The 22384-nt window shown below is 39.3% G+C and overlaps 1 protein-coding gene across 3 annotated transcripts in view; it reads left to right on the forward strand.

Moving 5' to 3' along the window:
- WDR47 (WD repeat domain 47) overlaps positions 1-22384 on the forward strand; it is a 74958-nt gene that overhangs the window by 40997 nt on the left and 11577 nt on the right. For all 3 annotated transcript variants that reach the window (XM_012468036.2, XM_012468038.3, XM_064372743.1), the window contains 5 exons: positions 992-1170; positions 10685-10942; positions 14578-14653; positions 18774-18931; positions 21824-21993. In XM_012468036.2, the coding sequence (XP_012323459.2) occupies positions 992-1170; positions 10685-10942; positions 14578-14653; positions 18774-18931; positions 21824-21993 (841 nt within the window). The remainder of the gene's footprint in view (positions 1-991; positions 1171-10684; positions 10943-14577; positions 14654-18773; positions 18932-21823; positions 21994-22384) is intronic.

The raw sequence follows: 22384 nt of genomic DNA on the forward strand, positions 1-22384 counted from the left end.
ATGCAAGAAAAAAACATAAAAAAAAAAGTAGGAAAATTACTATGAAAAGTACATGGATATGCACCAAACAATAGAGTTTTAAAATATATTGCAAATATTGAGAGAGCTGAAGGGAGAAATATCATTATAATTGGAGACTTCAATACTCTACTCACAATAATGGATAAAACATCTAAATAGAAGATCAATAAGGATATAGAGGACTTGAACAATACTGTAAACCAACTAGACCTGAAAGACGTATGTAAAACACTCCACTCAATAATAGCGGAATACATGTCCTTCTCAAGTGTACATGGAACATTTTTTAGTGCTATGTGTTAGGGCTATTGGGAATTGTGCTGCGATAAACATACACCTGCAGGTGTCTTTTTGATATAATGACTGATTTTCCTTTGGGTGGATACTCAGTGGGATTGCTAGATTGAATGGTAGTTGTACTTTTAGTTTTTTGAGAAATCATGAGACTGTTTTTTTCCATAGAGACTGTACTAATTTATATTCCCACCAGCAGTGTGTAAGCATTCTTTTTTTTACTGCATCCATGCCAACATCTATTGTTTTTTAATAGCGGCCATTCTGGTTGGGGTAAGTTGGTATTTCATTGTGTTTATTAAATATTAATGCAGTCCTTCAGTATGGATATTTTTAAAGAAATGCCAGATTTGTATTAGTCTTTATCTACATTCATATTCTGTGACCGTGTCCCCCTTGTAACCATTATAATTTGTGTTTTTATTTTGGGTTAGTCAGGGAACCAAGGCAACCATTCATTTTGGTCAGTCTGTTGCTGTGGAATAAAGCAAATTAACTGATCCACTTGAGTATTAAGACTCATGCTGTTTTTTAACGAGCAATAGATTAAGTATTTTGTGATTATTAAATATAGCTAATTGTATATTTTATTCTGCATTTAAAGAGGTACTGTTGAGTGAAGACATATTCTGTCATAGTTTGCTCAATTATATTGTTTTTTTCTAATGTTTTTAAGCTTCGAGATTCAACAGAACAATTTCAAGAATATTATAGGCAAAGATTGCGCTATCAACAGCATTTAGAACAGAAGGAGCAACAGCGGCAGATATACCAACAGATGCTGCTTGAAGGAGGCGTGAATCAGGAGGATGGTCCTGATCAGCAACAGAATCTTACTGAACAATTCCTTAATAGGTTGGTCTTCTAGTCACTTTTTAAAATATGGAGTTATTTGAAAGCTATTTAAAACATGCAATAACTGCTACTTTCTATGTATAGTTTGACATTTTAAGACTTTTTAAGTGTTTCAAGTAATGTAGAGTTACATATTGCTTTCTAGTCACAGCATTCTGAGGGCTCATCTAGTTTTGTCTTTATTCCCTAAACAACTAGAGCAGAAGAGTACAGAGGGTCAGTGCACAGGCTGAACTTTTGCACAGCCGACTGCCAAGTGGATCCAGCTGTCCCAGGGTAACTGAGGATCTAGTGAAAGTTACTCTAGTTCTTTTTATCTCATCTGCTGCTTTTTTTTTTTTTTTTTTTTTTGAGACAAGGCTCTCACTCTGTCGCCCAGACTAGAGTGCAGAGATGTGATCTTGGCTCACTGCAGCCTCAACTTCCTGGGCTCAAGTGATCCTCCTGCCTCAGCCTCCTGAGTAGCTGGCACTACAGCACACACCACTACACCCAGCTAATCTTTGTGTTTTTTGTAGAGACGGGGTTTCGCCATGTTGCCCAGGCTGGTCTAAAACTCCTGGCCTCAAGTGATCCGTCTACCTTGGCCTCCCAAAGGGCTGGGATTACAGGTGTGAGCCACTGTACTGACCCTTACCTACTTCTTATTTCTTCTAACCTTCTTATAAGGTTACCATGAGGATAAATAGAGTTAATCTATGTAAAGTGCTTAGAACAGTACCTGGCACATTGTAAGCACTATGTTATTAGCAGCTATTTTTATTGTTACTAAAGTGCTTAAACCTACAGATTTTTTTTTCATGCACTATATTAAAACAATTCTTATAATTTCTGTCAAAACAATATGAATTACATTTATTGTTTTCAATTATAGGAGAAATATATACACGCATATATGTGTGTGTTTATTTTTCATTATTTAATTAAATTTATTTATTTATTTATTCTTGAGATGGAGTTTTATTCTGTTGCCCAGGCTGGAGTGCGGTGGCATGATCTTGGCTCACTGCAACCTCTGTTTCCCAGGTTCAAGCAATTCTCCTGCTTCAGCCTCCTGAGTAGCTGAGATTACAGGCATGCACCACCATGCCTGGCTAATTTTTGTATTTTTTTTTAGTAGAGATGGGGTTTTACTCTGTTGGCCAGCCTGGTCTTGAACTCCTGGACTCAAGTGATCCGCCCACCTCAGCCTCCCAAAATTCTGGTATTACAGGTGTAAGCCACTGCACCTAGTCTTATGTGTGTGTTTAGAATTCAGTAAAATAATATACATTTAAATAAGCAAGGATTGTTGGAAAATTAAGTGATTAATATGTGCAAATGTACTTAGAACAGTTCCTGGCGCATAGGAAGTATGCTATAAATGTCGGCTATCATCATGATTACGATTAGGTAACTGTAATGGTGGCTGTTAGCTCTTAACTTGATTCAGTAGTATTGGAGGTAATCTCCTTGACAACTCTGAGTGTTGTGCAAGTCAGTGAGCCTGAAATTGATCCTGTCTTCAAAGCTTTACAAAGGGAGTGGTTTTTTTTTTTTTTGGTTTTGTTTTTTTTTGTTTGTTTTTTCTTTTGAGACAGAGTCTTACTCTGTCGTCCAGGCTGGAGTGCAGTAGTGCGATCTGATTTCGGTTCGCTGCAGCCTCAACTGCCCAGGCTAAAGGGATTCTTCCATCTCAACCTCCAAGAGTGCTGGGATTACAGGTGTGAGCCACCACTCCTGGCTCTTTTTTTTTTTTTTTTTTTTTTTTTTGAGATGGAGTCTTGCTCTGTCGTCCAGGCTGGAGTGCAGTGGCGCTATCTCAGCTTACTGCAACCTCTGCCTCTGGGTTCAAGCGATTCTCCTGCCTCAGCCTCCTGAGTAGCTGGGATTACAGGCGCACACCACCATGCCCAGCTAATTGTGATTGTCCTGCCTCAGCCTCCTGAGTAGCTGGGATTAGGTGCGCACCACCATGCCTGGCTAATTTTCGTATTTTTAGTAGAGACAGGGTTTCACCTTGTTGGTCAGGCTGCTCTCAAACTCCTGACCTCATGATCCACCTGCCTTGGCCACTCAAAGTGCTGGAATTATAGATGTAAACCACTGTGCCTGACCTTTTTGTTCTTCAAATAGAGACAGAGTCTCACTCTGTCACTCTAGGCTGGAGTGCAGTGGTGTGATCATAGCTCACTGTAACCTTGAACTCCTGGGCTCAAGTGGTCCTCCTGCCTCAGCCTGTCAAAGCTCTGAGATTACAGGCGTGAGCCATTGTACCTGGCTCACACAAGGATTGTTTAAACTGGTAGTCTCAAGAGTCTAAGTAGGCCTCTAAACATCCAGTTTGGGAATCATTTTCTTATTACCTCTGATCAAGTCAGTGGCTTGTCAGAATTATTCTTATTTGATGAATTGCTGTTTCTGGTTTTTGGATGTTTTCTTCATAGCTATAAAAGTCATGGATGCAATTTGAATTTCTGACCAACTTATTTTGCAGTGAAAGCAGCTATCTAGCAGTGAGAAGATGAAATGGCAAGGTTCTATGATCCTCCTCCCCAATAGTAGTTAACAGTGTACTTCCTCAGAAAAAAAGCTAAGCTATTCAGGAAGATTCATTTTTCCTTTAAAGACATTCATAAATAGAATTTAAATTCTTTTTTTTTTTTTTTTCTTTTTTTTTGAGATGGAGTCTCGCTCTTGTTACCCAGGCTGGAGTGCAATGGCGCGATCTCGGCTCACCGCAACCTCCGCCTCCTGGGTTCAGGCAATTCTCCTGCCTCAGCCTCCTGAGTAGCTGGGATTACAGGCACGCGCCACCATGCCCAGCTAATTTTTTTGTATTAATAGAGACGGGGTTTCACAATGTTGACCAGGATGGTCTCGATCTCTCGACCTCGTGATCCACCCGCCTCGGCCTCCCAAAGTGCTGGGATTACAGGCTTGAGCCACCGCGCCCGGCCTTTTTTTTTTTTTTTAATTAGAGACAGGGTCCTGCTGTGTCACCCAGTCTGGAGTGCAGTGATGTGGTGACGGCTCACTGCAGCCTTCACCTCCCACCTACCAGGCTAAAACAATCCTCCGGCCACCACAACCAGCTAGTTTTTGTATTTTTTGTAGTGATAAAGTTTCACTGTGTTGCCCAGACTGATCTTGAACTCTTGAGCTCAGGCAATCCTCCTGCCTCGACCCCCTAAAGTGCTAGGATTACAGGTGTGATCCACCATACTTGGCCTAGAATTTAAATTCTTTCTTGTAATTTAGGTTTAGTTTAGAGTATATTTATTTTTTTGTTTTTGAGACAGAATCTTGCTCTGTTGCCAACGCTGGAGTGCAATGACACAATCTTGGCTCACTGCAACCCCTGCCTCCCAGGTTCAAGCAATGCTCCTGCCTCAGCCTCCTATGTGTCTGGGACTGCATCTAATTTTTTTAGTAGAGACAGGGTTTCACCATGTTGACCAGGCTGGTCTCAAACTCTGGACCTCAGGTGATCCACCTGCCTTGGCCTCCCAAAGTGCTGGGATTACAGGCAAAGCCACCATGCCTGGCCTAGAGCATATTTATTGTTAAACAACTATTTTCAATTTCTTTAGCAATTAGAATTTAAAATTACATTAAAAGGTAAGTATGTTATGAAAATCCATAGGATAACCAGGTTCATAAATATGAAAGGATGCTTATTTTTATTTATTTTTTAAACTTTTCTTTTTTGAGACAAGGTCTTACTCTGTCGCCCAGGTTAGAGTGCAGTGGCACAATCTTGGCTTACTACAACCTCTGTCTCCTGGGCTCAAGCTCTTGCCTCAGCCTCCTGAGTAGATGGGACTACAGGCATGTACCACCATGCCAGGCTAATTTTTGTATTTTTTATAGAGACAGGGTTTTGCCATGTAGTCCAAACTGGTCTTGAACTCCTGAACTCAGGTGGTCTGCCCATCTCAGCCTCCCAAATCTCTGGGATTACAGGCATGAGCCACTGCGCCCAGCCTTTTTTGTTTTTTTTTTTTGAGATGAAGACATGTTGTTGCCCAGGCTGGAGAGCAATGGCATGATCTCAGTTCACTGAAACCTCTGCCTATAGGTTCAAGCGATTCTCCTTCCTCAGCTTCCTGAGTAGCTGGGATTACAGGCATGTGCCACCACACCCGGCTAATTTTATATTTTTAGTAGAGACAGGGTTTCTCCTGTTGATCAGGCTCATCTCAAACTCCTGACCTCAGGTGATCCGCCTGCCTCGGCCTCCCAAAATGCGAGGATTACAGGCATGAGCCACTGCACCTGGCCACGTTTTTTTTATTTGTACAAATTTATAGGGTACATAAGAAATTTTGTTACATAGACATAATGTGTAGTGATCAAATCAGGGGATTTAGAGTGTTTATCACCCAAGTACAATAATACATCTTTGTTAAGTATAGTCATCCTATACTGCTATCAAACATTCAATTTATTCCTTCTATCTTACTGTATGTTTGTACCCTTTAACCCACTCCTCTTCATCTTCTCTCTTCCCCTACTCACCCCTTCCAGTCTGTTACCTATTTTTCTACTCTCTACCTCCGTGTGTTCAAATTTTTTAGCTCCCACATATCAGTGAGAACATATGATATTTATCTTTCTGTGCCTGGCTTATTTCACTTAAGATAATGACCTCCAGTTCCATCCATGTTGCTGCTAATGACATGATTTCATTCTTTTTTACGATCGAATAGTACTCCATTGTATATATGTGTCACATTTTCTTTATCCGTTTACTCATGGATGGATACTTAGGTTGATTCTGTACCTTGGCTGTTGTGAATAGTGCTACAATAAATATGTGAGTGCAGGTATGCCTTTGATAACTGATTTCATTTCCTTTGGATAGACACCTGGTAGTAGGATTGCTGGATTAAATGGTTATTCTGGCCGGGCACGGTAGCTCACGCCTGTAATCCCAGCACTTTGGGAGACCGAGGCGGGTGGATCATGAGGTCAAGAGATTGAGACCATCCTGGTCAACATGGTGAAACCCCGTCTCTACTAAAAATACAAAAAAATTAGCTGGGCATGGTGGCGCGTGCCTGTAATCCTAGCTACTCAGGAGGCTGAGGCAAGAGAATTGCCTGAACCCAGGAGGCGGAGGTTGTGATGAGCCGAGATCGCGCCATTGCACTCCAGCCTGGGTAACAAGAGCGAAACTCCGTCTCCAAAAAAAAAAAATGATTATTCTCTTGTCAGTTTTTTGAGAAATCTCTATACTGTTTTCCATAATGACTGTACTTACTTACATTTTCACCAACAATGTATGATTTCCCTTTTCTCTGCAGCCTCACCATCTTTTTTTTTTGTCTTTTTATATGTAGGTACATATGTATGTATTTTAAGGCTAGTCAAGTGAAGCAGTGAGAGTGGGGAAGGCACAAATAAATCTGTAACTGGTTGTGATCAATTAGTTATCAATACCACTGCACTTGAACCAGCCTGTCTTTTTAATAATTGCCGTTCGGACTGGGAGCAAGATGATATCTCATGTGGTCTTAATTTGCATTTCTCTGATGTGTGGTGATTTTGAGCACTTAAAAAATATATCTGTTGGCCATTTGTATGTCTTCTTTTGAGAAATAGCTATTCATATGCTTTGCCCACCTTTTAATGAAATTTTTCTTTCTTTCTTTTTTTTTTGAGACGGAGTTTGGCTCTGTCACCCAGGCTATAGTGTAGTGGTGCATTCTCAACTCACTGCAACCTCCACTTCCCAGGGTCGAGTGGTTCTCTGACCTCAGCCTCCTGAGTAGCTGAGACTACAGGCGCACACCACCACGCCCAGCTAATATTTGTTTTTTTCTTGTTGAGTTGTTTGAGTTCTTTGTATATTCTGGATATTAGTATTTTGTTGCATGAATAGTTTGCAAATATTCCTCCCATTCAGTAGGTCGTCTCCTTAATCTGTTGATGTTTATCCTAAGTTTTTATAAGTTAGTTTCTCAAAAATTTTGTCATTCTCTTAACCTTTTCTTATCTATTCTGTTTTCTAACGCTTTAATATATTTTTGTTTAGTTCTTTTTTCTTTTGTTTTTTTTTTAAAAAAGACGGGGTTTCACCATGTTGGTCAGGCTGGTCTTGAACTCCCGACCTCAGGTGATCCACCTGCCTTGGCCTCCAAAGTGCTTGGATTACAGGTGTGAGCCACCACGCCTGGCTGTTTAGTTCTTTTTTCTAGAACTCTTTAATTTTATGTGCTTGAGCCTCTACTAGGGCTTTACAATACCTAGTATCAAGGACAAATTGAATGGAGATAGAATCTATAAATTAAAATGTACTTTTCCCTCTTAATGTTTATTATTCCAAATTACTCATGCAGCAGATCATTATTCCCAGATTTAAATTTTGTTTCTTCCTTTTGAGGGGCATAGAAAGAAGAGAAGGCCAGGTACGGTGGCTCATGCATGTAATCCCAGTAGTTTGGGAGGCAGAGGCAGGCGGATCACAAGGTCAGGAATTCGAGACCAGCCTGGCCAACATGGTGAAACCCTGTCTCTATTAAAAATACAAAAAAAAAAAAAAAAATAGCCTGACATGGTGGCACATTCCTGTAATCCCAGCTGCTCAGGAGGCTGAGGCAGGAGAATTGCTTGAACCCGGGAAGTGGAGGTTGCAGTGAGCTGAGATTGCACCACTGTACTCCAGACTGGGCAACAAGAGCTAAACTCTGTCTAAAAAAAAAAAAAAGAAAAGAGAAATAAGTTGTGTTATATAATTAGATCTTATTCAAAAAAATTAAGTATAGCATGATAGGAATTTTATTACTAGTACTGTATCATTACTTTATACCTCTTGATCTTTTGTTTTTACTAATACTAATAATTGGCATCATTGATTTGACAATTATAGCCTCTCCCCTATCCATCTCCATTTTAAGAGAATTAAAATGCTGTATTAGCTTTTTTTTTTTTTTTTCTTTGAGGCAGAGTCTTACTCTGTTGCCCAGGCTGTAGTGCAGTGGCGTAACCTCGGCTCACTGCAGCCTCTGCCTCCTAGGTTCAAGTGATTCTCCCACCTCAGCCTCCCAGGTAGCTGAGATTACAGGCGTCCACTACCATGCCTGGCTAATTTTTGTATTTTTAGTAAAGACGAGGTTTTACCATGCTGGCCAGGCTGGTCTTGAACTCTCTACCTCAGGTGATCTGCCCACCTCAGCCTCCCAAAGTGCTGGGATTGCAGATGTGAGCCACTGTGCCCAGCCTGTGTTAGTATCTTAAATGCTTTTTATACTTAGCATTTTTCCCAAATTTATTTGACCTCATATCCTTGTTTTTTTGTGATGAAGTCTTATTCTGTCACCAGGTTGGAGTGTGGTGGCGTGATCTCGGCTCACTGCAACCTCCACCTCCTGGGTTCAAACAATTCTTCTGCCGCAGCCTCCCGAGTAGCTGGGACTATAGGTGCGTGCCACCATGCCCAGCTAATTTTTAAAATATTTTTAATAGAGATGGGGTTTCACCATGTTGGCCAGGGTGGTGTCGATCTCTTGACCTTGTGATCTGCCCACCTTGGCCTCCCAAAGTGCTGGGATTACAGGCATGAGCCACTGCGCCTGGCCCCCTCATATCCTTTTTTATAGGGAGCATAAAAAGATGTATGTACATTGCACAAGAAATGTGTTTCACAGAACACAATTCGAGAAATGCCACCTAATTACAATTTTTAACTGATAAATATTTAGTAAAGGCTAACAGTTCCTCTAATAATATTAAACTGCTTTTTTAAAAGTATTTTTTAAACTCTAAAAATACATATAACACAATGTTTAATGTAGGAAAATTTAAAAATATCACGAGCCACAACACGTCTCAACAATTATACTCCCTGTGTTAGTCCTTTCTTATATTGACTCTTATCTGGAGAAAGTGATGCTGGGCTATTTCTGCATCTAAATCTTTTTCTTTTGTTCTTTTTTTTTCTGAGACAGTGTCTCACTTTGTTGCTGGGGCAGTAGTGCAGTGGTGTGATCACGGCTCACTGCAGCCTTGACCTCCTGGGCTCAGGCAGTCCTTCCACCTCAGCCTTCCAAGTAGCTAGGACCATAGGCATGCGCCACCATGTCTGGCTAAGTTTTTCTTTTTCTTTCTTTTGGTAGAAACAAGGTCTCCCTCTGTTGTCCAGGCTAATCTCAAACCCCTGGGCTTTAGCAATCCTTCTACCTTGGCCTCCTAAAGTGCTGGGATTATAGGGGTGAGCCACTGCTCCTGGCCATGAGTCAAAATATTTTTTTAAATTGTTTTTTGGAGATGGAGTTTTGCTCTGTTGCCTAGGCTGGAGTACAATGGTGTGATCTCTGCTCACTGCAACCTCTACCTCCCAGGTTCAAGTGATTCTCCTGCTTCAGCCTCCTGAGTACCTGGGATTACAGGTGTCTGCCACCACACCTGGCTAACTTTTGTATTTTTAGTAGAGATGGGGTCTGACCATGTTGGCCAGGCTGGCCTCAAACTCCTGACCTCAAGTTGTCTGCCCACCTCGGCCTCCCAAAGTGCTGGGATTACGGGCATGAGCCCCTGTGCCTGGCCCATGAGTCTAAATCTTGAGATCAGTGTAGCTTCCTCTTTGTGCCCTTTGTTGCCTGATACAACATAAGGAGTCAGACTATGGCAATAGAGAGTATTTGTTGAGGGCAAGGCCCTGAGGCTAACTTGTTTTGCTCCCTGTTTTATCTCCCAATTGTCTAGATCAGAGACTGGCACATAGTATTTGTAGAACGAATGAATGAGTGCATGTGGAGTAATAGGGATGCTACTTGACTTTTTACTCATCATGGCCTAGTCAAGTCATGCATTTCTTACTTGACATAACATTACTTGAGACAGATGGAACAAAAATGACTTGTTTTGTTGATGAGCAATTTTGGTAGTGGTGGTATTGTTATTGACTCTTTGAAAATTGAATTTTAAATGGAAAATTAAACCAAAGTTTTACTGGGGAAGAAACAGATTTTTTTTTCTATTTTTATTATAAAAGCTGCTTTTTAAAAGTCTTTGATACTGGCTGAGCACAGTGGTTCATGCCTGTAATCCCAGCACTTTGGAAGGCCAAGGCAGGAAGATAGCTTGAAGGAATTCAAGACCAGTCTAGGTCATATAGCGAGATTCTGTCTCTACAAAAAATTTAAAAAGTTAGCTGGTCATGATAGTGTGCACCTGTTGTCCCAGCTATGCATGGGAGGTGGGAGGATTGCTTGAGTCCAGGAGGTCAAGGCTGCAGTGAGCCATGATAACGCCACTGCAGTTCAGCCTGGGCAGCAGAGCGAGATCCTGTCTCCAAAAAAAAAGTCTATAATGCCCATTATACCTATCTTCTTTAGTGTTATACTATGGGAAAATATGGATCTTCTTTCACTATCATGGTTGTGTCTTAAGTTGATAATGTAACTTTTAATACTAAATTTGCAATAGATTATATGTGCATATATTTACCTTTTCAGACTTTTAATCTTGTATATATTAGGAATGCAATTAAGTTTTTATTTTAAAATGATTACATTGTTTAATTTTATAGGTCCATTCAAAAGCTCGGTGAATTAAATATTGGAATGGATGGCCTTGGTAATGAGGTATCAACACTCAACCAGCAATGTAATGGGAGCAAAGGCAATGGATCTAATAGTTCTTCTGTGACTAGTTTTACTACACCACCCCAAGACTCTAGTCAGAGATTAACACATGATGCTTCAAATATTCATACAAGCACTCCTCGTAATCCTGGATCAACAAATCACATACCTTTTCTGGAGGAATCACCTTGTGGAAGCCAAATGTAAGTGCTTGACTTTGTAAAACTTGGAAATATTAACTTACTACTAATGAATAAAAGGTTGAACTTCACTTTAGAGCCTTATAAATAAAAGTTTTGAGAGCTTACTGCCTACCGGTATTTTTTTTCTAATGCCTTCATTTGTCTATGTTCTCTTTTACCAACTTCTAAATCTCTTTATAGTTTTCATTTTCCTTCTCTTTTTCTTTCTGCTTCCTCATCACCACCAAGGCGATTATATTTTTTATAAGCCATCCTACTCAGAGAATCTACAGTTTTAGAATCTCTAAATCTCCTTGATTTTCTTTTTTCTTCAATTGGCATCTTTGAACAAATAATCTTAAAATTCAAACTTTCAGGGCATAGGAAGATGTTTTACAATATGGTGGAATGATTGCAGCTGTACTGCAGTGTTGACCACTTTGGCAATTACAGCAGTGGAAGACTGCGTATTTACATTTTCACTACTCAGGGAAAATTTTTATCTTGCTATAATTAGTATACAAGTGTTAATTTATGCAGTGGGAATAGTTAAGGAGCATTTTCTTTATTCTTAGCATAAAACACTTTGCAGGGTGGTTCATTAAAAAATGTACAACATGAGATTCCCAGCTTTTGGCTGAGATTAAGTACAAAAATGCATAACTTGCTTTTGGCACTTGTATGCTTACAGGAGTTCACTTTATAAATAATTAGTGTCAAAAACCTAGTTTTATTTCAGAGCATACATTTGTTTAATTTTTGCTTCCTTTCTGAATTTTTGTTTTTTTAATATTTGCTTTTTTATTACAGTTTTCATAGTAGTCGTTTTGAGTACTTTCAAAACAATAATTCACATTTTAAAATTTAATTTTTGTTTTTGTCCATGTAGTATACATACATGATTTCAAAAGACAAGTAGTACTAAGGCTTAAAATAAAACCCATCTTTGTCCATGGTTTTATTTCTTGTTGGCTGCCGTTTTCAACCCATATGGTTTTTCTTTTGATATATATACATACAATTTTTTTTAAAACGTGGGATCTCACTGTGTTGCCTAGGCTGGTCTCAAACTCTGTGCTTAAGTGATCCTCCTACCTCAGCTTCCCAAAGTCCTGGGATTACAGGTGTGAGCCACCATACCCAGCCTTTTGCTATATATTTCCACATTTCTGAATAACATACTTCATTACTGTTTTTGCTGTCCATTCATTCCCTACCATACTCTTCATGCATAACACCCTCACTTTGTCTACCCCTTATTTTTAGTATATATCAATTTCTGTTTAAATCCGTATCAGGCCAGGTGCGGTGGCTCACACCTGTAATCCCAGCACTTTGGGAGGCCTAGCTGGGTGGATCATGAGGTCAGGAGTTCAAGACCAGCCTGGCCAACGTGATGAAACCCCGTTTCTACTAAAAATACAAAAAAATTAGCCAGGCATGGTGGCAGGTGCCTGTAATCCCAGCTACTTGGGAAGCTGAGACAGCTACTTGGGAGGCTGAGAATTGCTTTGAACCTGGGAGGCGGAGGTTGTAGTGAGCAGAGATCATGCCACTGCACTCCAGCCTAGGCGACAGAGCAAGACTCTGTCTCAAACAAAAAAAAATCAGTATCAGTGTTAACATTACTATGATCTTGTAAATGTTATTTACAACTGGGTCATGTAGTGCAATATAAATATATTTCTTTTTCATATAACTTCTTGTTTTTCTTGGGGACAGTTATTGCCTCAAGTTGGTGTACATGTGTCTGTACATGATTAGTTTTCTTAATATTTATCACTAAACTATAAGTGCTTTAATAGAATTATAAAATCATAAAACTTATTATTGTAAAAAATATCAGAAATTTTTCTATTCCATTTTTTTCCCCTTGGGAGATGTCTCTCCAGGATCACTCCTGCTTCACTTTATATTTTCTGTTTTTTGATCACCTTATGTAGGTCTGGATAGAATCCTGGGACTTTCCTAACTGTTCCCCTGGGATTTCCTTTGCCTCATCTCTTTATTAGATTCCCTGTTTTTAGCATCTCACAGTTTCCTAAAAAGGGATAATTAGAGGTGAAGTTTCTGAGACCTTGCCTTTCTAAAAATGTGTGTGCTATATATTTCCACCTTTTTTTGTTAGTATTGCCGGGTATAGAATTCTAGGATGAAAATCATTCCTCATTACTTCAAAGGCATTGCTACATGATTTTCCAGTTTTAGTGTTCTGATTTAAAAGTCTGATGCTGTTTTGATTCCTTATTTTTACTATTTTTTATTTTTTTGAGATGGGGTCTCGCTCTGTTGCCCAGGCTGGAATGCAGTGGCACAATCTTGGCTCACTGCAATTCCCGCCTTCTGGGTTCAAGTGATTCTTGTGCCTCAGCCACCCTAGTAGCTGGGACTACAGGCATACACCACCATGCCCAACTAATTTTTGTATTTTTAGTAGGGATGGGGTTTCACCATGTTAGCTAGGCTGACTAATTTCTCATTCTTTGGGTGAGGCTTATTGCTCTTTCTACTCTGAAATTTTTCAGGTTCTTCTCTTCCCTGATATTCTGAAACTGCACGATGATATAGAAAATAGACCTTAGAGTGAGTCTGTTTTTCTTCATTCTGCTGGGTACTTCATGGGCCCTTTTTACATTGGAAATTTAAGTTCTAGGAAATTAAAAAAATATTATTTAGCAATTTCCTTACCTCCATTTTCTATGGATTTTTTTTTTTCTACCATCATATTTTAATTTTCTAAGAGGTCTTTCTTATTCTCTAATTTCTTGTCCTTTTTTTTTTTTTTTTTTTTTTTTAAATAGAGCTTGCTTTTGTTTCCCTAATCCATTATTTCCTCTTATATCTAAGGACTTAAATTATATTTTTGTAGCTTTTGTTCCCTAAATTGCCTCTCTTCTGCCAAGTTCATTTTTCTCTCTACCTTTTTCTCTCTCTGTTCATTTTAGTCTCTACCTTTTATCTAGGAGGCTTTTTTCAGGTATCTAGAAAGTTTTGGCTGGCTGTAAACAGTGAGGCATTAAAACAAAAGCTGGCTGAGTGTGGTGGCTCACACCTGTAATCCCAGCAACCTGGGGGGTTGAAGCGGTAGGATTGCTTGAGCCCAGGAGTTCGAGACCAGCCTGGGCAACACAGGGAGACCCCGTCTCTATTATATTTTATGATACTACATAAAACATTTAAAAGCTGATTGGAAGAAAGGGCTACATATATGGGTAGATCTGTCTGCCTGTTGGGCTCACAAAAAGTGATTAAGTGGTTGTTTTGCTAAGGAACCCTTAACTGTAAGTTTCTGATAGTTTTTCTCTTGGGTGGGATAATTTTCCTAAAGAGCATTCTCCAGTGTCCTGTCTGGGGTTGGATTTAAGCATAGCAAACAGGATTCTGGAACTAAGCAAGGGAAGCGTACTTGACATCTCACTCCAAAATATGTCGACTTTTGACTTAATTTTCTTTCCAGAATGGCTTTTCATCTCTTCCTTAAAACTGTCATTGGTGCCGCTGAATCTAGAGCATATTTTAATGAATGTCTCCAGAGAGTAACTGGAGTCAGCTTGGATTGTTTGCTAAAAAGAAAAATTAGTGTTTGAAAGGGTAAATTAATTTAGTTTCTGTTTTGATACACAGAGTAAACTTTACTTGAATTTCTACTTCCACAGCTCATCAGAACATTCGGTTATTAAGCCACCTCTGGGAGATTCTTCAGGGAGTCTATCAAGGTCAAAAGGGGAAGAGGTAATACTTTGGGGAAGGAAGTTTCATTGTTTTCCTATACACTTGTAAATTTTGCTAAGGAATTCTCATTTCAAAAAACCATTTTAGTCAGACATGGTGTTGCACACTACCAGGAGGCTGAGGCAGGAGGATGGCTTGAGTCTGGAAGTTTGAGATTGTAGAGTACTAGAATCATACCTGTGGATAGCCGCTGCACCATTCCAACCTGGGCAACAGAGTGAGACTTTGTCTCTTAAAAACAAACAAACAAAAATTTAAAGTAGTTATTACTGCTAATGTTGGTATTTATCTCAAGGCTCAAGGCAGTTGAGCTCTCAATGGTGTAACTGAAGAGGAAGCCTTGGAAAGCACATTTGGACTTTTGGGAATATTCATATTAATGGCCTAGTACTGGCCTTGGGACATGAATTGAGACTCTGTGTTATTCTCTGAACCCAGTGGTTAATTTCAGATATTATTGGTATCTCCTTTGGGCTTCTCATCAGTATACCTGTTTTTTGGCTTTGGAACCAAACATCCTTCCCTAACTAGTATACATTTTTACTCTATCTTACTTTTCTTTTTTTTTTTTGAGACGGAGTTTCGCTCTTGTTACCCAGGCTGGAGTGCAACGGTGCTATCTCATCTCACTGCAACCTCCGCCTCCTGGGTTCAGGCAATTCTCCTGCCTCAGCCTCCTGAGTAGCTGGGATTACAGACACGCGCCACCATGCCCAGCTAATTTTTTGTATTTTTAGTAGAGACGGGGTTTCACCATGTTGACCAGGATGGTCTCGATCTCTTGACCTCGTGATCCACCTGCCTCGGCCTCCCAAAGTGCTGGGATTACAGGCGTGAGCCACCGCGCTCGGCCTTATCTTACTTTTCTTAGTTCAGATTTTAACCTCATAAACAAAGGTGTTATTTGAGATGCTTTTAGGGGTGAAATAGATAACATAAATTAATAAAATTGACCATTTTTATGATAAGCACAAAGGAATATTTATCCCTTGCAAAAGAAATATGCAAGCCCAGTGTTTCCAGTTCCTTTGACTTAAAAAAAAAAAATTAAGCTGGGTGTGGTGGCTCACACCTGTAATCCCAGCACTTTGGGAGGCAGAGGCAGCCATATCATCTGAGGTTGAGAGTTCGAGACCAACATGGCCAACACGGTGAAACCCTGTCTCTACTAAAAATACAAAAATTAGCCAGGTGTAGTGGCTCGTGCCTGTAATTCCGACCACTTGTGGGGCTAAGGCATGAAAATTGCTTGAACCCAGGAGGCGGAGGTTACCATTGCACTCCAGCCTAGGTGACAGAGCAAGATTCTGTCTCCAAAAAAAAAAAAAAAAACTAATAGAGACATGGTTTCACTGCATTGCCCAGGCTGGTCTTGAATTCCTGGGTCCAAGCAATCCTCCCACCTCAACCTTCCAAAATGCCAGGATTACAGGTGTGAGCCATTGCACCCAACCTGATTTTCAAGAAGCTAGAAATCTAGATTTTTATGCGTAAGTGTGAAATCTCCTATTTTTTTAAAATGACGACAAATCAAAAAAATTTTAAGGCTGTCTCAGCTCACTGCAGCCTTGACCTCCCAGGCTCAAGTAATCCTCCCACCTCAGCCCCTTGAGTAGCTGTGACTTACAGGCATGCATCACCATACCTGGCTAATTTTTGTATTTATTTATTTATTATTTTTTTGTAGAAATGGGTTTTTGTCATGTTGCCCAGGCTATTAAAGGGATATTTTATAACTTCAGCTTGAAATACTGAAATAATCATTGCTAGAGATAATGGTAAACATTTTTTCTTTTTCTTTTTTGGGACGGAGTCTTGCTCTGTCGCCAAGCTGGAGTGCACTGGCGTGATCTTGGCTCACTGCAACCTCCACCTCCCGGGATCAAGTAATTCTTGTGGCTCAGCCTCCTGAGTAGCTGGGACTACAGGCATACGCCATCATGACCAGCTAATTTTTGTATTTTTAGTAGATAGCAGGGTTTCACCACATTGGCCAGGATGGTCTCGATCTCTTGACCTCCTGATCCGTCCACCTCAGCCTCCCAAAGTGCTGGGATTACAGGCATGAGCCACTGTGCCTGGCCAACATTTTTTCTTAAGGGGATTAAATAATAATTCTTTATACTTCCTTCATTTAGAAACACAAATGATACTTTATTATTTTTGTTAGAACTTCTAATGGGCTATTTTTTTTCTTGATAAAGAGAACTTAATTTATGAATGCATATTTATTCTTTCCTTCCTTCTCGCCCTGTCCCTCCCCGTCCTTTCCCTCCCCTTCCCCTTCCCAACAGGGTTTCACTGTTGCCCAGGCTTACTACAGCCTTGACCTCCCAGACTCAATTGATCCTCCCACCTCAGCCTCCGGAGTAGCCGAGACTGCAGGTGCACACCACCAGACCTGGCTAATTTTTCTGTTTTTTGTTTTCCATTTTTATAAAAATGGGGTTTCGCCATGTTGCACAGGCTGGTTTAAAACTCCTGAGCTCAAGTGATCTGTCCACCTCAGCATCACAAAGTACTGGGATTACAAGCATGAGCCACCATGCCTGGCCCATATTTATGCTTATATTTTGTCTTAGTAATTGAAGAAAAACTTGAGTATTTATGAACTGAGCTTAGCTCAGCAATGAGTAATGAAAAACAGAAAAAGTAGGGAATTTGAATTTGCTACTTAAAATAATATATGGAGACTGCTGTCAGAAAAACTTAATGTAATCATATGTATTTAAAAAAACTGGCCGGAGCCAGATGCGTTGGCTTATGCCTGTAATCCTAGCACTTTGGGAGGCCCAGGCGAGTGGATCACTTCAGGTCAGGAGTTTGAGACCAGCCTGGCCAAAACAGTGAAACCCTGTGATTACTAAAAATACAAAAATTAGTCAAGTGTAGTGGCAGACACTGTAATCCCAGTTACTCAGGAGGCTGAGGCAGGAGAATCGCTTGAACCTGGGAGGTGGAGGTTGCAGTGAGCCAAGATTGAGCCACTGCACCCCAGCCTGGCCAAAAGAGTGAGACTCCATGTCAAACAAACAAAAAAAAATTGACTGGGTGTGGTGGCTCACACCTGTCATCTCAGCACTTTGGGGGAGGCTGTGGTGGGCGTATTGTTTGAGCCCAGAAGTTCAAGACCAGCCTGGGCAACATGGTGAAACCCCATCTCTATTTTTTTTAATGAAAAAAATAAAAAAAAATTTTTTTTTTTTTTTGAGACAGAGTTTCGCTCTTGTTACCCAGACTGGAGTGCAATGGTGCGATCTCGGCTCACCACAACCTCCGCCTCCTGGGTTCAGGCAATTCTCCTGCCTCAGCCTCCTGAGTAGCTGGGATTACAGGCACGTGCCACCATGCCCAGCTAATTTTTTGTATTTTTAGTAGAGACGGGGTTTCACCATGTTGACCAGGATGGTCTCGATCTCTTGACCTTGTGATCCACCCGCCTCAGCCTCCCAAAGTGCTGAGATTACAGGTGTGAGCCACCGCACCTGGCAAAAAAAAAAATTTTTAATGAAGTCAATAATACTGTATTTTAAGAGTCATCTAAAGAATACAGACATGGCCCATGGACAGGAATGTGAATATGAACATAGTAAAATGGAATTTCCAAATTATAAACAATGGAAGATAGAGAAACACCATTAGAAACTTCCAGGAGAAACTGGCTGCAGGAGGGCTAAGGGATCTGTGGGGCTGTAAAGAAGCTTGGAGACAAATGGATGACTTTGCAAACAATGTTTCCTCTGATGTTGCATTATTAAAAGGACACAAATAAAGATTTGCTGCATTTGTGGTAGCTGTAGGAGCTGAATATTACCTGGTATCCCAGAGTAAAGATAGAAGCATCACCGAAGATAATACCTGGAAATATCTTAACTGTTTCTTAACTCTCTAAAATAAGATTTCTTCACCATTGCCTACTCATCTGTGTGTTTGCCTCTTGAAAAATATTAGTAAGATTTAATAAAGTAAGAAAAACAGAGAAAATAACATGATTATCAGTGGTAAACCTAACATGATCTAACAAGAATAATACAGTTCAAATGAATTTAAAGTGGGAGAAAGATAAATTCTTTCAAATTCATTTTTTAATAAGATGACTAATACTCATTTCTTTCCATAGGATGACAAATCAAAAAAGCAGTTTGTTTGTATTAATATCCTAGAAGACACACAAGCTGTTAGAGCAGTGGCTTTTCATCCAGCTGGCGGTTTATACGCTGTTGGTTCAAATTCAAAAACTCTGAGAGTATGTGCCTATCCAGATGTAATTGATCCAAGGTAAGGATCAATGATTTGTGCTGCCATTCTTACCTTAATTTTGAATTTAGCCAGATAGGTTCCTTTTCCAGAACTGCCATTCAGTGGTGTTTCAAATCTTTCTTTCTTTCGATTAAACTTTATTTTCTGCCGTAAAACAACTTTTTAATTTCAGTGCTTATGAAATATATTTAAGTCATTGATTAACTTTATAATTTTTTTCTAAAATGTTTTTAAGTACAACATTCCTCATTTATTGCTTTAGAATTCTTTATTTTCATGGCTTTTGTATTTTGTTTTTTATCTGAAAAGTATACAGTAGTTCCCCCTTATTTGCAAGGGATGCATTTTAAGAACTCCAGTGGATGCCTGAAACCTTGGCTGGAACTGAGCTCTATTTGCGCTGTTTTTTTTTTTTTTTTCTATTCATACACACCTGTTTATAAATTAGGTAGGTAATTTACACACAACTCTTACTCTTTTACAACTTTTTTTTTTTAAGATGGGGTTTCACCATGATGGCCAGGCTGGTCTTGAACTCCTGACCTCAGGTGATCCACCCACCTCGGCCTCCCAAAGTGCTAGGATTACAGGCATGAGCTACCGCGTCCGGCCGCTTTACAACTCTTAAGACTTTTTAATTGTAACCCTACTTTGAGAAACAAGTCGTGGGATTTTTCATTTATTTGAATTTTTTGCTATCTCTATGTCTGAAATCAATACTTTTGGCTCTTGGACTGTGATAGCATTTAAAGATTGGGAAAGGGTATATAATAAAGCCCATGTTAGATGATTGATAGTATTATAATTTACTGGTGCTTACTGCATTATTTAAGTAGAAACACTTAAGAAAGAAGCGTAAAGTTCTCTAGAAGGGAGTGGAACATGGAACTTTTGGTTTAGTGGGGAAGATGAATATAATGCAAATGAACACAAATAAACATTTTGGTACATATTATGAAGAAAGATTACAAGGTGCTGTGAGAGAATAAAATGGGGATGGGGTAGGGTGCAGACTGGCAAGTCAGAGAAAGACTTCTTTGATCTTTGGAGATCTAAGGATAAGTAGAACCTAGCTATGTAAAGAGAACGGAGAAGAGAGTAATGTAGAGGGAACATGATGTGAGAAAGAGCTTGGCTTTTTTTAGGAACTGAAATAAATTCAGATTGGTTGGAAAATTGTGAGCTGAAGTTGGATAAGGCTGCAGACATAGGCATGAACTAAATTAGGCAGCACTTTCTAGCCGTTTTAGATTTCATGCTGAGTGCAGTGGGACACCACTGAAAGTAGCAAATCAAATGTAACTGTATTTTAAAATGATCATTCTGCTGTGATTGGATAGCAATAAGAGGAAACAATGGGAGGAAGGGAGGAAGTTGTTTGTCGTTGATGGCTAGTGTGATGGCAGTGGAGGTGGAGCAAAGTGAGTAGATTTGAGAGGTACAATCCATTTAAAGAACGAGTCAGTGGATTTGGTGATGAATTGGTTGTGCAGCTGAAAAGAAACTCTTTTTATCTGGTTTGTTCTCTAGATCAGTTTTTTTTTGTTGTTTTTTTTTTGAGACGGAGTCTCACTCTTATCATCAGCCTGGAGTACAGTGGCTTGACCTTGGCTCACTGCAACCTCTGCCTCCTGGGTTCAAGCATTTCTGCCTCAGCCTCCTGAGTAGCTGGGACTGCAGGCGCGCACCACCATGCCCAGCTAATTTTTGTATTTTTAGTAGAGACAGAGTATCACCATGTTGGCCAGGTTGGTCTTGATTGCTTGACCTCGGGAGCCACCATGCCCGACCTAGATCAGTATTAAACACTTTTTAGATATTAGAGATTTGTTGGTCTTGTTTGTTTTTTAAAAATTTCTTAATTATGAACATTTTCAAAGACTCGAAAGTAGAGAAACTAGTATGCTGAAATGCAATAGTTGTCAAGATTTTTGTCACATTTGCTTCATTCATCTTTTTTTTTTTGTTTGCTAAAATATTTAAAACAAATCTCAGATATCATGTCATTTAACCGTTTCATCCTTCAGGATGAATCTCCAGAAACGCACCTTTTCTACATAGACTTGATTTCATCATTATACCTAATTTAGAAATCTTTAGTATCATATTAGTCTGTGTTTCAAAGTGTAGATAAAATACTATTCCCACTCTAAACCATTGTTTGTCATTAAAGGACAAACTCTTGAGAAGCTTGGCATTTAGAACCCTCCACAGCTGAGCTTCCAGTGCCTCACCCACCACATCCCTCCTGCTCGCTCTACTGAATACCTCATGCTTTTCACCTCTAGCCCCACAGACTCTTCCCCTTGCTACATGCTCAGCCAGTACTTTCCCTACTATATTTTATTGTCACTAAAGTGTTTCTCCTGCCTTTTTCTTTTTCTATTCACCTTATCCTTTAAGGCCTAGTGCTTTATACTGGACTGTGTAACAACTTATACTTGCCTTACTGTATATGGGTAGTCATGACAATATCTACCTGCACCAGATTTTAAATTCTGGACAGAACTGTTTCACATTGCTCATATTATATGTTTATTACATATTTATTACATTTTTTTTTTAATTTAGAAGTATTGTTAGCTTTTAAAATTTTCTTTTTTGTTTCTAAGCTTAAAATCCGTAAAAAAAATGAGAAATGGAGATTTTTCTTTTTAAAGTCATATATCATGTTCCCAGTATCATCTGAAATGAGAGTTAGTTTAGTATGATTTGATTTATAAATTTACTTTTTGGGTTTTAAGTATGCTTCTAATTTTGTTTCTTCTCTGATTCTGAAAACTGTTAATAACCTGTTGTCTGACATGCTTTTTGTTTCTTACTTGAAGAACAACTGTAATATTGAACCTCATAATAACTGATTGCAGCAAGCAAGAAATTGAAATATCTTTCTGTAATTTTTCTTTTCAGTGCATACGATACTCCTAAGCAGCCAGTGGTACGTTTTAAAAGGAATAAACATCATAAAGGATCCATTTACTGTGTGGCCTGGAGTCCTTGTGGGCAGTTACTAGCAACGGGATCAAATGACAAATACGTCAAAGTGCTGCCCTTCAATGCAGAGACTTGTAACGCAACAGGTAGGGCCCAAGTATGTAAGCAGTAGCTAGCTTACCAGTGTATACCTTATGGTTTCTCCATGTCGTATTTCTGTATTGTCTTTAATGAAATCCAAGAATATAATCTTAAAGAAGAATTTAATATTCTAATTGTTTAGTTACATTCATGAGATTATTCTTTCTTAGTAAATTCTTACAGATGTCCAGTTGGTGTTTGAGTTTTAGAAAATTATTATTAGAAAAATAACCTTTAAATAACTACCAGATGTTTTCTAGAGGTCACCTGTCTTTTCTTTCTTTTTCTTTGGGATAAGAGACCAAGATAACTCTATGGTAATAACTATTTTGATAAAATCCTTTGCTCAGTAAAGTGAAATTACTTATAATATCAATCTCTAAATGAAAATACAAA

The sequence above is a fragment of the Aotus nancymaae genome, unplaced genomic scaffold, assembly GCF_030222135.1.
Source record: "Aotus nancymaae isolate 86718 unplaced genomic scaffold, 86718_ANA_hifiasm-v0.15.2.pri h1tg000007l, whole genome shotgun sequence".
Taxonomy (NCBI): domain Eukaryota; kingdom Metazoa; phylum Chordata; class Mammalia; order Primates; family Aotidae; genus Aotus; species Aotus nancymaae.